We start from the raw sequence: 15,210 nt of genomic DNA on the forward strand, positions 1-15,210 counted from the left end.
TCGCGTGACCTTGTGACGTCATCACAGCCGGCCCACCCGACTGTGTGTGCAAACTGCTTACCACGACAGATGGCAGTTCAATTAATGATTTATCGCGGGAGGTTGCTCGATAAAAGCAACATGAGTCTCACAAACTCCAACGGAGGCAGATCCTGCCGTCGCAGGGCAGTGGCACACCGCTTAACCGCTGCTCCACTGCGCAAGGAGTTACGGTACGAGGACTCCCAGGGATCTATGAACGTTAAGTAGAGAATCACCAATTCTGTATATACGGGCGTTGACTCATTAACGCTATTACGCATCTCAACTTCTAAGCTGCTGCAAACACCGTGAGATCACCTGGAAAACTAACGAGAAATCTGTCGAGTCAGGCTTTTCGTCGGCGCCTTCCAAACTCGCGTCACTCAATTTAGCCTGTGGACAGCTCAGAGCGAACGCTATGGACCATTTATTGCTTCCTGCACGGCGCACCGCGCCTGCAAGCCGTCCCAACTTCTCACCCGCATCCCGCGCTTGTCTGGGACCACTGAGCTCTTCCCCTTATCGGCAGTGGCTGCCCTGGCGACGTCCCCAGTATACATACATGGGCACGCCGCTCTCTCGCCAACGTGAACCTCCATCCATACCTCCCCTTGCCCACTTCCCTCTCGCATTGTGCTCCAAGACAAAGCGAGGGGCGCCCGGCTCGAAAGAACAATGGCGCCAGCGGCACGCAGCAGTTGCACGTGCGTGCGTGCCGACGTGATCCGTTCGCGTTAGGGCAAGCACTGCGGCCGCCGCTTCGACAGTAGCCGGCTCAGCGCGGCGTGGTGACGAGATCGAAAGTCGCTCCGACCTTTTATCTGCCTCTTCTCGTGCCCCCTTTTCTGTGCCTGGCTGGCGACCGTGCACAAGCGGAGGTGTTCACCGACAGCTGCTCGCCGTGTTGTGCAACTCTGCGTATACAGCGACGCGGACTGCCGAGCGCGGAAGGGGAAAAGAGGGAGTCCGAACCTCGTGCTACGCTCCCCTCTCACGCCGCCTGCATTATCCGCCTGTTCATCAGTGCAAGGCTCAGCCATTTCTGACGCAGGTATATAGCGACGGAGGCAGAAAGGAACCTTCAGCGTTTGCTCCGGAGGCTTAACACGATGTTTCGTTTTCGCCAGACCTTTGCGTCGGTCGCAAAAACTACGCAGGCTTTCGTGCCAGGATCCCCCGTCGTATGACATCGGAAGCATCGAATGATCGCAAATACCCTCGTGTAAGGTCCCGCTAATGGCCGTCGGCGGGAAGGGGTCACAACATGCGTTGGCTTAATGGAACACAATAATGGAACACACTTGTGCACAATTTGGACATTCCACCGAATTGTTTGTTCTGCAATGGTTCAAATTCCTCGCTAAGGCTCGCACTCTGACTGCCGCTCAACGCATTCATCGTGGCACGAAACAAACTTCATTGCAGGTTGCCTATAGGCGCGGAGCGACGTGGCATCATGAAATTGGCAGCGGTAGAAATTCATCATTAGGCAGGTGTATTGATATTTTATATGTGCAAAATAGGGCGAGCGTGTTTAAGGGTCGCTTCTGCGGTTCGTCTCCAGCTAGCAAGCGAACTGGTTGGAACCAACTCGGAGACCTCTACTATGTGGCCGCTAGTTTTGCTAGATTCATTTTGAAGCCGCATGCTTTGCTCGCCGTCACCAGCTGGCTGCCTTACGAAATTAAACGCGACGTTGCACCGCAACCTTGAGTCTAGATGCTAGACCAGCTTCAGCAGGGGACGGGTTCCGACCTTCCTCCTTCTCCACAAGAACACCCCAGGTCTGGAGGAACATGACCTCATACCTGGAACCGCGCAGGTGGATATCGCGGGTGGCTGCCACATTTCCCACCGGATGAGGGTTGTTGACTGATATCCTACTGCCTACAGGAGGCGAATCCACCTACGGAAATTGCAAACATGGACAACATCCTTGTGTTCCTTCCTCAGCTTTACTGCCAGTATACAGAACCCGTCACCTCCCAGGGCCTCAGGCCAAGTGCCTCACGAGTCTGACAGTTGGCCATTGCAAGTGGGCTTTTACCGCAAAAGGGGGTTATTAGGGTTGCTTGACGGCGGAACGAATCACTCACCTGTCAACGCAACGGTTTGGTGCGCGGCCCTTTTCCAAGAGAAGGCGAGCACCAGGCCGGGCGAAATCTTGTACCCATTATAAGACAAGTGAGTACCCGGCGGCACTGGGGATCGGGCTCAGTACCTCCTGAATGCGTGGCGGATGCTCTACCACAAGGGCACCGCTTCGGTATTATCCTTATAATTTCCGGTTTGCCCAGGGAGGCAAGTTCTATCGCTAGACACTTATAGATAGCTTTGCAAAAAATGCTGTTCTTGGGCTGTCTTTTATACGATGTTTTGGACGACGAAGGGAAAGAGTACGGTCGTTAGCGACGGCCATTCTCACCCCGGCGACTGTCGCGCGTAACTGCCGCCATCACTGTCGCCGGGTTGTTTTCTGCCTGAGGGCATACGTTCTATAAATAAATCGGTTGAGCTGTGCTCCAGCCTGCTTGTCTGTCCGCGAACGTGCCTGCCGTCACAGTCACGTGACAAAATGCGGCGCATTTTACAGCGAGAGCTGTTCATCAGAGGCGCTCCACGGGCGATCACGCTTAACTCTGTCACGCGTTTCACAGCCGCCGTAGCAGGGAGCGACACCGAACTTCGATGGTGGCTGCCAGAGAAACCACTGATTGGTGGTTACTCGTTACCGTAGAATGAGGATAAGAAGATAATCGTGGAATGAGAAGAAAATGGCGAGAGCGCAGCAATGAGCAACCCGATTGTGGCTGACACGAGAACCACCGGTTGGCGGTTACCATATAGAAGAAGAGCAGGACGATAATCGTGGAAGGTGGGGGGGACTGCTAGAGCGGAGTAATGAGCAACTCGATGGTGGTTGCCACGGGAACCACCGGCTTGTGGTTACTGCAGAAAGAGGGGAGGAAGATAACCGTGGGAGGAGAAGGGATCGGCGAGAGCGGAGTAGGGAGCAACCCGATGATGGCTGCCACAGGAACCACTGGTTGGTGGTTACCGCTATACCGTCATGGTTGACGATATACCGTCTTGCCTTTACGGGGGAGCTTAAGTGTGCGCTCCAGTTTCAGTGCGCTAGCGTAAACTCCTCCACTCATCGATTTCGCTGATCTTTGTCTTAAGACTGCTTAATCTTGAAAACCGGGCCTCGAATTGAATCGAAGAAAAAGCCAGAGTGATAGCGCAGCTAAGTCGCATTTGGTCTAACCATGCTAATTTGTCCGTCATTTTTCTTGTGATTTCTTTTTTCTCACTCATTCTTCCTGTTGGTTTATTCGTGCATGACTCTGAAATGCGAACTGCGAAAGAAGCCCGTGTGCTGCGTGTTGTCACTGCATAGATACCTAGAGGGATCGAAATTCGCAGCCCCCTACTGCGCAACTCTTTCATTTTTCAGTCCATGCTTAATACTTCTCGCACGGCCCGGTTGAAGTTTCCGCCGAGAAATGGGACATTCACTGCGTCTTTTCTTTCCTCAAAACACATTTTCATTTCTTTCAAGCGATCACCGCGTGCAATAGGAGACAAGAAAAGGTGGCGCAAATTAGGAAGTCAGTGGAGGAGATTTTTAAGCCGGAAACGGAAATGACCAGCCTCAACTTGAATGTGTGATTATACCGCGCTAGAGAAGTTACGGTAAAACTATCTCTTTTCGGTCTTGGAACTTTCCTCTCTCATTATACTGCGTGCGTTCATTCTTCCGCACCTTGTGAGTTGCATGCGCCCTGTGCACAGAAGGCCCGCAGTTTCTGGTCTGCTGCGGTTCGTGGTGCGTGTCTGCCTCGCCATAAGCTGCGCGACACTCTGCCGCATTTCTCTTTGCTTTATCGTCGACCAGGAAAAGCTTGGGTGGAGACGGGCACAGAGCCCACAGAGAATCGGTGCTGCACGGCCAAGCGCTCCGAGATCCGTGTCCGTTCGGCCTCGTTTTTGCGTGTGTCGCGTACTTGCCTCCAAGAAGGGCTGCAGCCATTATCGCGTTGTCCAAAGGTCCGCCCTGGAGCAAGGGCACTCAGTGGCAGGATTTTGTCGTGCTAGGAGGGCAAGGAACGGCCAGAAAATCAGGTTAGCGCCCATCTCCGGGTTCGAGCGCGCCGGCTGCGGGGCCTATATCTGGCAGCTGTGGCCTCCGCTGATCCGACAGCGCATCGCAGCTGGTTGGCTGCACACTGTCGCTTCGGCCTGCCTATGTGCAAGTGTGTGTGCGCTGACGTGCACTTTTGCTGTTCTCGTTTCAGATGTCGGATGGTGTAACGTGTAGAGGAGGAAGATTCTGCGCAGTGAAGAGCCGGGAAAGAGAGGGCATGGGCGCGTGATACGGAGGAAAGGAGGAACAACAACAACAAAAAAGACAAATAGGTAAAGAAGCAATAAAACTGAAACCATAAAGATGAACCTGCAGAACCTAGACATAGCAGGAAAGGAGAGAAAAGAAAGAACTGCATGAGAAAAAGAACGAGAGGGAAAGAGAAAAAAAAAAGATAATTCCAGCCGGCGGGCCGTGCTCGGAAGAGGGCGAGCAGAATGAGTCCGGCAGATTGGAACCGAATCGGTGATGGAGGTGGCAGGGCGTGCGGCGGAACGAATGCGAAAGTGACTGTGACAGAGGAAAGCCTGCGGACACGAGGTGAAGGAAAGCTGTGGCAATACGGGGGCAGCGGACAACGTGCTGGGATGGGAAGCCGGGTTTTGCGGGTGGGAAGATGCGGAGCGGAAGGAAATGGAATAGGGGGCATGATCAGCGGAAGTTGAACGTTTGCTTCCTCTACTGAATATAACGAGGTTCTGCTCTTTTACTGAAGTGCGTGTTTGTCGTGAGGCCCGTGAATAGCGGGGCTGCGCTTTCCGTTCAGGTTTGACGCTGTGTAACCAGGCTTAATGGCGAGTTTAAATTTTTTGATCAATTATAGGATACACATGAGCATGTTGTTGATTTCAGACACTTAGTGGCGGTGGCATTCTAATCGGTTGTCGTGTGCGGTAGGCTACCGAGACTGATGTGCTTGAGGCATACGGCGTTATAAATAGTTACACTGTAGTATACTAAACTATAGTGTACTGCTCCTTATAGAAAATGATGACTTTAGCTGGAAAGGCATTTAACCGTTCCTTATCTGGCAATGCACTTTCTTGCAAGTAAGGGGGTATTTGGTGCCAGTTAGTGGCATATACTGAAGGATTTAACCCCCCCCCCCCCCCCCCCCCCCCCAGTGCGGTTATCTTGATTTAGGGCGCTTGTCTTTTACCTTCGTCTTTGTCCTGTGCGCAGTTTCTCAGCCGTCACGTTAACTACAGTACTTGCGCCTGGAACAGTCCTGAAGAAAGTATACACAGCGTTGAATTGATGTAACATGTTTCCCTCGTTGCAGCGCAGCCTGAAGAATTGAGAAGGCGGAGCGAGCAACCTGCACACAAAATATAACTTTGACGTAGTTTTTTTTCGTCTTGGTTATTCCTTGCGAAGAGTCTGTAAATCTTTGTGCCCATTTGAGCAGAGAACACCTATTTGCTGAGCTGTCATCTCCACGTCTACATTCGACGAAAAGTGAAAGGAAAACCTGTAGTGACGTTTCATGAAGAAAAAGGACAACTCAGTTTTGGAAATAACTGTTTATTGACCGCTGCGCCTCCCGCGAAGTGGACTCAAAGGAAACTCGCGTTCACATGGAGTCGAGAGCTGCTTGAGACATGTGCAACGAGGCAGCTTCATTTCATCACAATGCCTCGAGGGGATTGGTCCGCACACGCCCCGTTCTTTATTTACTTCGTTTGTAATGACTGTGACTGCACCAGAGGAATATGCCAAGCAAATTTATTATCAACTTTACAGGATACCTCACTCGATTTGTGTAGCGAACAGTTAAGTGGATAAACTTCGTTATTTGATCAAAGATGAAGCAAACTTGACAAACATTTCTTTTCAGCAATCCCGCTGCGTGTGCACCAAACAAATTTTAGAACAGTGTTGGTCATTGTAACAATTGTTCGATTTGTACTTCGTCAGCTAAAAAGTATTGGCGACAGGGCTGCAACTGCTGGTAGTGAGCAATATTTTTTCCCCTCTACATCCAATGCCAAGTCAAACGAGGGTAACCACTTCGGGTCTGGCACCGAATACATATGAAAATGTACACGCTGTGTCTATGTTGTCGTGGAATTGATTTTTCCATTCACCAAAGCAAGAATGAGCACAGTGAACGTAACAGCTTCAAGTCTCTCCTGTCATTGTCCGTGCCAAATGGCCGCTGTCCATCTTATCTAGCCAACGATTGACGTTATAGCTTCTTGATTACTTAATGGTGTGTTCTACATTACTGAAACAGTCAACTCATTCTGTTAGGACTTTTGAGAATGCTATCTGCCTAGCATTTCATAAACCTTATAGCGGTTTGGAACTTCAGATTCATTCGCCTGCGCGGAATAAGTTGTGTGTGTCAGATTCCAATCCTTCATCGCTAGGTAGTTTGTTGAAATCTTGCTTTCCTCACGACAGTCCCTTTGCCGCAGTTACACGTTCCAAAGTGAAACACAGCTGCAAAATGAAACAGAAGTTTTCTCGCTAAATCTTGCGTCGTCTTGTGCTTGCTGTCGTGGAACTGCACCATTCACCTTAGCAGTGTCAGAATATCTACTTTACACGCCGCTCCGCTCAAGACGTCGTTTAAAACTCTACAGCCCTGACGTGCAATGATCGCGCACGCATAAAAAAAATATGTAACAAGAAGGTGGTCACGAGGAAGAGACTCAACAAATGTTTTAACAGCGTTCAACTTAGTCCGTAATGTGTCCTCAAAGAGATTGGTCATGAGCTGGCAGCAACCACAATTTTTCTTTCACTGCACATCTTTATTTTGTTCACTCTTATTTATTATGCTAGCTTCTACGAGAGTGCCGCTTCAAATTTCACGAAGTAACTTTTCATAAACATTTGAGCGCCGCGCCAGGGTACACAACACTTGGAAGGGACACATGTGAAGTGAGACTGTTCCCATCTGCGGATAACATCCGCACCGCATTTCCCAATTATAGACGTTCTATAATTGGGAATTGGAAAGAAAGCCTTGGCACGAAATTCGTATTCCTCTTTTTCGCTGATAAATCAAACATGGGGACTTAAACGAAAACGTGCGCGCTTTAAACGGCACTTGTTTTTGTTTGCATGCACATTAACAAATTAACAGCCGGTCTGGAAGCCTAGAGCAGAAAAGATTTTTTAGAAAACAGCCGCCTCCGTGATACAAGCATTTTGGCACCGGGACACCTAACGAGTAAAATGGAAACAATAACTACAGTGTCGAAAGTTTCTGCGAAAAATCACGCACACTCGTCGGGAATAGAGCACGAGGCAGAACATTTAAGGGCAGCAACATCAGTTGGTGGAAAACAATTGCGGTTATGTACACGGTGGCCTTGTATGCACTACGGGCTTCGCCGGGGTCGTACACAGCCACCCGACGACAGCCAGAGAAGGGTCAAAAGTTCACAAACTCACTGTACAATCTTTTGTTGACTGTGCATTGGAGGATATGTTGGTGTCATGTTGAAGCACCGCGGCGTTTTTTTTCACTGAACAACTCTGAAAACAGACGCTTACAAGTGGTAACCCCTAATGTATAAGAACACACATACACACACGCGCGCCTACCCACACACACACGCGCGCCTACAGACACACACACGCGCGCCTACAGACACACACACGCGCGCACACACGCACACACACGCACACACGCACACACGCACGCGCGCGCACACACACACACACACACACACACACACACACACACACACACACACACACACACACACACACACACACACACACACACACACACACACACACACACACACACACACACCTGCACGCACACACACGCACGCACGCACGAAGTACGAAAACGCAACACACAAGTACGAAAACGCAAGTCGTGATAGAAGCTCTGCAGTACTTAAGCGAACTCAGTTCCTGAGTGACGCACATTTGCTACGGTTTTACAAATACAAATTGCTAGACTAGGACCATTGCTGCGAGTGAGGAGAGTACACAGATTAAGCATGAGATGTGATATAACCGGCTACCATATATAGGTAACAAAAGTTTGTTCCAGTTGGCTCGCTGTGTTGAAGAAAACATGAGCGTATTAAGAAGACGTCGACCGCGCTGCGTGAGGCCCGTGGGCGATCACGAGCAGCCGTATAAAAGCACGGGTACCTTTTTTTTTCTCTCTAATGCATGCACAGCACTTGGGACGCGAGAATCAATGGGATAAATTGTGATAATATAATACAGTTTGGAAAGCAATAATAAACTAATGAAAAGCATGCAGCATTTACAAAGCAAGGGCAGACCTGATGCATGGTGCTCCAAGGGTATTATGAAACCACGGCTGCAGAGAAGTTTGCTGAACACGAAAAAGCAGGGCACCCTTAAAAAATAAAGTGGCATAACAAACGTGACTATGCATTTATATATAAAAAAAGAACACCGATTTCTGTCGGAGCCTTTGAAGGAGCCTTTGTGTCTTAATGTCGCGACTTAATTTCGCCAGGAAGCGCCATGAACGCAGATTTATCGTGTAGCTGGATTTCTTCGTTTAGTTGTTCAGCTCTCTAAACTGCATAGCTCGCGCAAATGAGGCGAAATCTGCTGCTGGAAGCGCCGACCAACCTTCGGATTGCGGAGAACGAAATATATTTTTTGTTTCTCTAGAATTCACAAACGAAGTTTATATCAGTGGTCACAAATCAAGAATCTTTCTCTCTTCATTGCATCGGGATTCGTTTGGAAAAGCAAAGACTTTCGCTATGTCGTACGAGTAGCGATGTCCAAATTTAGGCAGAATTAAAAGAAAGATGCAGAGAGATAATTTCAGTTTTCGTTAACAAACTTTAAGCAATGTGAAAATAAACTGTTTTTTTTTTCCCCACATGTAATGGTACTAGCCTCATCAATCGCACCTTGTTTCCATCGCATAAGGTACCGAACGGCATACCATTCAGCACTCCGTTTCCTTGGACCCATGAAAATTTTTAAACGCAGGTAATTCGGCTGCGTGATTAGCTTGGTGTGCTGATCCCCCGCGCTGCTTTTATCTCTTTCCCATGAATGCATACCCCCACAGAAAGCTAGCTGAAATAATTTAGAGCAATCGCGTCTTGCTGTAGAGCGATAAGGGATAATAATTTTGCTTAGTTCTTAACTCTATCTCGCTGCCGATTTCCTATCAGATACTTCGTAGCATGTCCACTGTAGGCGAGCAGTTTTCAGTTATGGAGGGTCTGTGCTTTAAATGGCAGCGGGAATGGGCATGCACGCATTCTGTGCTGAGCCTCGACAGGAAGGTGGTTGTCATGTCACTGCATGCTGTTTTAGTAATAAGCGCTACCGTTTATGAATACTTTAAAGCCTTCCCACGACCGGCTTAGAAGTTGCACGTTTAGAGTTTCCGCATGAGAATTGTCCAAGTTCTTGGACTTATCGTGGTTAGTGAACGCTGAAAGTCTATGCCGCCGGCGTACAATCTTTTAGGGATGCGAAACATGTACGCTAGAGACTCGTTTGGTTGCTATCAGTATTCATGTGCACAAGTCAAAAGTAAATAAAATCTGGCAAAAGGAAAAACAGCAGCAGAATAACCTCCCTTAGGATGGGCATCCCAGCTGAGATTCTTAGGAGGACTGAAACCTTGACTAACGGGCAAAAAAAAAAAAATAGTTATGGAGACTTTTCAACATGATAAAGCGTAAATTGAAAACGCTAGGGAACTAGGAGAGTGCCTCTTTTGGCACACGAACACACCAACGCATGATAAAGCTATCGGGAGAGGTAAGAGAGAAAAAAACAACCATAAAACCCTCAGCGTTGCCACCCCTACCGCAGCCATGAAAACGTGAAAAGCAGCAAGTTGTTTCGACGCTACAAGAAATAGACGTGGTCCCAGCGGCCACATCGAAAAACCATTCACATTCACACATGCGCGAAGAGTTCCGAGTACCGCACACAAGCGAAGAGAATCCGCACTCTCCGCCCGCATGCCGTGGCAACCGGTGGATCGATTTCCTGGCCGTGTTGTCCGACCTGATGCGGACACGGCCCTCCTTCCTGTGTGTCCGCACAGTCTGGTTTCGCGCGGGGCTAGGACAAGTAATTCAGACTTGAGTGTGCGTGTTGACGCCCGGGAACTCTCCGAAGCCGTCTGCTTGACCTAGGTGAGGCGGCGGATTATAGAGCTGTCATGGAGTGGAGGAAGGGGATAGAGGAGGAATAGGGGGTTGAAGAAGTCAGTGTATTTCCACTGTTGAACACAGCCTAGCGACGTGCAAAGCCTGCATGCAGTGCACAACTGACTGAGACGGTTGACGCGCGGCACACCTTAAGCGGAAAATGAAATAGAATTGTGGGACACAGCGCGAGAGGGAACGGAGCAGAAGAACATGGAGGACGACAGCCCGGAGCGCTGAACTAACATTTTTATATCGAAAAGAGGCGAATCGCTATTTCAGAGGTGCATATCAGGCCACAGGAGCAAGGCAAAAAGAACAAAGGGAACCAAAACAAAAGACAAAAAACCTCTGCTGTAAAAAAAACCGTGATTAAAGGTGCACTGAAGAGTAATCTGAACTTGTCTTTTTGCCGCGGGAACTCGATCTACACGTTCCGAGCTTTCTTAGAAACCGCGATTTATTGCCCTGTGTGGCCGATTTTCCTAATTAAATCGAATTAACGTCCGGCTCCCGCCTTTTTTTTTGAATTCTGCCTCGTACGATGGGCGGAGTCGACCAACGCGTGGAGTGCCTTTCACCCAGTCCCGTGGCGGCTTGCCGCTCTGCCATCGGCGGAGTAATACGTAGTAGTCCGTAGTAGGAAATAGTCCGCGCCGATTTTTATTTCTGCGGGCTTGTTTTGCGGCTATATTATCTGCGAATGAAACTATTTATTCATGGAAAACTAAAAAAGAAAATAAAGCGAAAGCAAAGCCTCCACGGAGCTGGCTGAAAGGCACTTCACGCGTTGGTCGACTCCGCCCACCGTACGAGGCAGAATTCAAAAAATAAAGGCGGGAGCCGGACGTTAATTCGGTTTAATTAGGAAAATAGGCCACACAGGGCACTAAATCGCGGTTTCTAAGAATGCTAGGAACGTGTAGATCGAGTTCCCGCGGCAAAAAGACAAGTTCAGAATCCTCTTCAGTGCACCTTTAAAGGGAAAGAAAAGTCGTGACCATATGCCAGCTATGCCAGCTAACATTTTAACAGAGTGAGGCTCTGATAAGGAGTAAAGATGCAATCCAAGGGATATCTCCAGGCCTTCCACCACTCCCACACATAGGAACGAATCTAGAAAACTTTGTCTTCAAAGAAGGACTTAGAATGCAACGGTGCCAAAGAGAACTGACACCCAAAGCGAGCAAAGGAGTCATATTTTAAGGTTGAACGATAAAAAAATGAAATTGCTGTCTGGCGAGAAAGATATCAGCCAACAGAAAACAAGGTCAAAAAATAAAAACTTTAAAAACCGCAAAAAATACTGGTAAAAATTTGAAGATTAAAAAATTATAAATGTCCAACAAAGAACGCTGCAATAAAAAAAATTAAAACAGTGATGATCCACTAAAATGTCGTTGCAAATATGACTGGTAGGCATGACGGCAAAAGGATAAATGCCCAACAAAGAACGCAGAAATAAACAAAAATATAAAAAAAACGGTGGTCGACTAAAATGTCACTGCAAATACGACTGGTAGGCATGACGATAAAATTTTAAATGCCCAACTAAGGACACGGCAAAAACCCACACACAATGAATCCACACATTGTAGTTGTGTTCTTCCAGTCTCTCATTTTAGCAGCTACCGGTATGACCAATGTACTTCTTGCCACGAGACAGAGGAATGGAATAACTTACTGAGAGTACTGAACAAAGGGCTGTCGATGGCCAGTGAGACGTCTTACAATTCCTAGAACGAAGCCTTGAATTTAGTTCAATATAGTTCAAATCGTGTTCGAAATTCTCTGCATCCATAGCACTGAACAAAGTTTGTTAGGGCAGACATCCAGATTGAAAAAAGCAGGGTACCCTCCTAAGCTCCTATCCTCGGTCGCTGAAGCTATGCTAAATAAGTCGAAGCGACCTGTCATTGAAGGAGGACAAATGCGCTATAAGAAATTGGTTATTCTGTCATACAAGCAACAAATTTCCCACAACCTCAGGAAAATTTGAAGAAAAGCAAGTGCTGAGGTCGTTTTAAGTGCCCCAGAGTGATTACCTCGTCTCCGCATTCGTGTCAGCAAGACTAAAAACGAGAGGATTATTTGCACCCCTCCTCACCAGCAGCCCTTTGTTCAGTGCTCTAAGTCAGTTATTTATCCCATTCCTGTGTCTCGCGGGAAAAAGTATATTGGTCAGTACGGTTGTTGCTTAAATGAGGACACAGTTAAAATGTGAGTGTTCAAAAAGTCGCGCCATCTCGACAGTCACTGTCGGAATTGCAAAGATCTGGGCTCAGCCTGCTTTCGAGACTTCTTAAAATCCGTAGTGACAGGAAGAAACGTTGATAAGCAAACACGTGATATTATAAAACCTGCCAGCATAAAAGGTTGAATGATCAGTGCGTAAGCACACCTTCACTTTCATTCTTTATTTTAGCAAAACTATTAATAAGCACGCTTGTTTTTGTTCACATCTCAGCTTTTCTGCTTTTAAGTCGGTCATCTATGTTTTACCTGCCTTTTGCCGTGTCCTTAGTTGGGCATTTATTTCTTTACCGTCAAGCCTACCAGTCGTATTTGTAGCGACATTTTAGGCGACCATCTCTGTTTTAAATTTTTGTTTATTGTTGCCTGCTTTGTTGAGCATTTATCCTTTTACCGTCAAGCCTACCAGTCATATTTGCAGCGACATTTTAGTCGATCATCCCTGCTTTAAATTTTTTTATTGCTGTGCTCTTTGTTGGGCTTTTATAGTTTTTTAATCTTCAAATTGTTACCAGTATTTTCATTGCGGTTTTTAAAGTTTTTATTTTTTTGGCCGCGTTTTCTGTTGGCTGATATCTTTCTCGCCATGGAGAAATTTCATTTTTTCATCGTTCAACCTTCAAATATGATTCCTTTGCTCGCTTTGGGTGTCAGTTCTCTTCGGTATTGATGCATTCTAAGCTCTTTGAAGAAAAAGTATTCCAGGTTCGGGAGTGGTGATAGGCCTGGAGATATCACTTGGGCTACAGCTTTATTCCTTATCAGAGGCTCACTCTGTTAAGGTTGTAGTTGGTATATGGTCATGACTTCTCTTTCCCTTTAGTCACGGTTTTTTACAGCAGTCGTTTATGTCTTTTGCTTTTGTTTTGGTTCCCTTCCATCCGTTTGTAATGACCCTGTGGCCTGATATGCACCTTTTAAATACGGGCTTGCCTTTTTTCGAAACAAAAGTTGTTAGTTCAGCGCTCCGTCTTGTAGTCCTTCTTGTTTTTGTGCTCCGTTCTTTCTTGCAGTGTGTCCTGCAAGCATGGAAATAAACCAACTCGCCCAACTGAAAGCGTTGCTTGAATTGAAATAAACTACTAGTCTCAACAAGAGTCACGAAATAAAATGATCTGCTTATGTTTCTGGGATTGTTGTATACACTATGCGCATACTTGAGATGTATAAATAACAATACTGGCTCTATTTTCTTGGAAACCTGCGGCCGATTTCACCTTACCGTCATCGTTTTCTTGGTTTGTAAAGCTGGCTTTGCCGTTAGTACACTCGTTGCTTAGCAGAGCATGCTTTACAGGCAGAACCCTTAAGCTAAGTCGGCGCCACATGGTTTATGCGCAAGTAGTGTATGCAGCTCTTAATACACAAGTTTTTGCTCTCCCTGTCTCTCGTAATTGCACTGGCTAATAATAGCAGTCTACAAAATGATACCCGACAAATCAGCCAATTACAAAGTTATGTGTGAGCAAAATATCCATTAAAAATCGTCCTTAAAACCAAGCGGGTTAAAATTCCCATTCGTACATGAGTTGCCATGTACAGGGTCAATCACACTTAGAGGAAACACGGCTCCGCGTAGCCACGTACCCGCGGAGTGCCATTTCGTCTAACCCATTCATGAATCAATGCTGAGTGGCACACGAGAAGAGGGACCTCAACGTGGTGCTTCGTGTCATCTGCTCTTTTGCACGGGTTTGCCTACGGCTTGGTCGTAATAGTGCTCCGCGTGTGCGCAGCCTCGCGGAGCCGTGTTCTCTCTAAGTGTGATTGACCCTGTACATCCGTATAGGGGATAGATGCCTTGCAGAAAAAAAAGTGAAGTAGAAAAGCATGACCGCCAGAAAAGAGCAAAAAGTTCAGGCGCATGCGAGATTGCTTCCTGAAATAAAACAAATACGCGCTGAAAACTGCCATGCTATTGAAAGTCGAAAAACACCACTTCCTATAGCGAATCGGCTGATTTGAAGGGTAGGCTCTTGACCTATCGACTGTTGTGGTCAAATTGACTGCTTTCTTCAGGTTACTATATTTACTTAAAACTGTAATTTTCGCTTAACCAGTGGGGTAAACATTAAGAAGTTTTAGGCTTTCCAGTACACACGGAAACGTTGCTGCCGTGCATGACGACTTACATAACACAAGAACACTAACTTCTGTTTAACTAGGAGCCAATTTCATGCTTTTTATCGTTACTTCAAGGTTAGTGTCGTGTCGCTACCCACAACCACGCGCATGGCTCGTCGCCACTGGCTGAGGAGAGAGATGATGTGCAGGGGTATCTACAGGGGTTCTCTACAGACTAAGAGGAGAAAAGAAAGGGGGCGTCATAATTACAGAGTATCCTGGCGTACCCTTCCTCGCTCTCCGTGCTCCATGCCGCGATCGCCATTCTGCGTGCCTGTGATCGACATGCGGACCTTGGCTTTCATCGCGTCGTACATGCTCATCTGAAAGAGACGAAAAGGACAAGGCAGGTGATTATTGCGTACTCAGAGCACAGCAGGGGCAAAAAGAGAAGTTTAAGCGAACACACCGTGATCTTGACTTTATGTGCAAACTCATGAACATATTTATCACGCACTTAACCTTTCGTTACGGGCATCGTTACGGAAGAGTTATTGACAACCTCGCTCAATATAATACCAGGGGCGACGT

The 15,210-nt window shown here is 47.3% G+C and overlaps 1 protein-coding gene across 2 annotated transcripts in view; it reads right to left on the reverse strand.

Annotated features, from left to right (window-relative positions):
* Positions 1-7,948: 7,948 nt before the first annotated feature.
* The window catches only part of LOC149371750 (glutamate receptor 1-like), a 230,972-nt gene continuing 223,710 nt past the window's right edge, over positions 7,949-15,210 (reverse strand). Inside the window, exons 16-17 of one of the 2 annotated variants that reach the window (XM_089566035.1) lie at positions 14,907-15,002; positions 7,949-10,311 (exon numbers count right to left, since the gene is read on the reverse strand). In XM_089566035.1, the coding sequence (XP_089422161.1) occupies positions 10,231-10,311; positions 14,907-15,002 (177 nt within the window). In that variant the 3' untranslated portion in view covers positions 7,949-10,230. Of the gene's footprint in view, positions 10,312-14,889; positions 15,003-15,210 lie in introns of both variants that reach the window. The other variant, XM_089566036.1, reaches the window with a different exon arrangement.

This window comes from Amblyomma mixtum, chromosome 1, assembly GCF_055824585.1.
Source record: "Amblyomma mixtum isolate Tamu chromosome 1, ASM5582458v1, whole genome shotgun sequence".
Lineage (NCBI taxonomy): Eukaryota > Metazoa > Arthropoda > Arachnida > Ixodida > Ixodidae > Amblyomma > Amblyomma mixtum.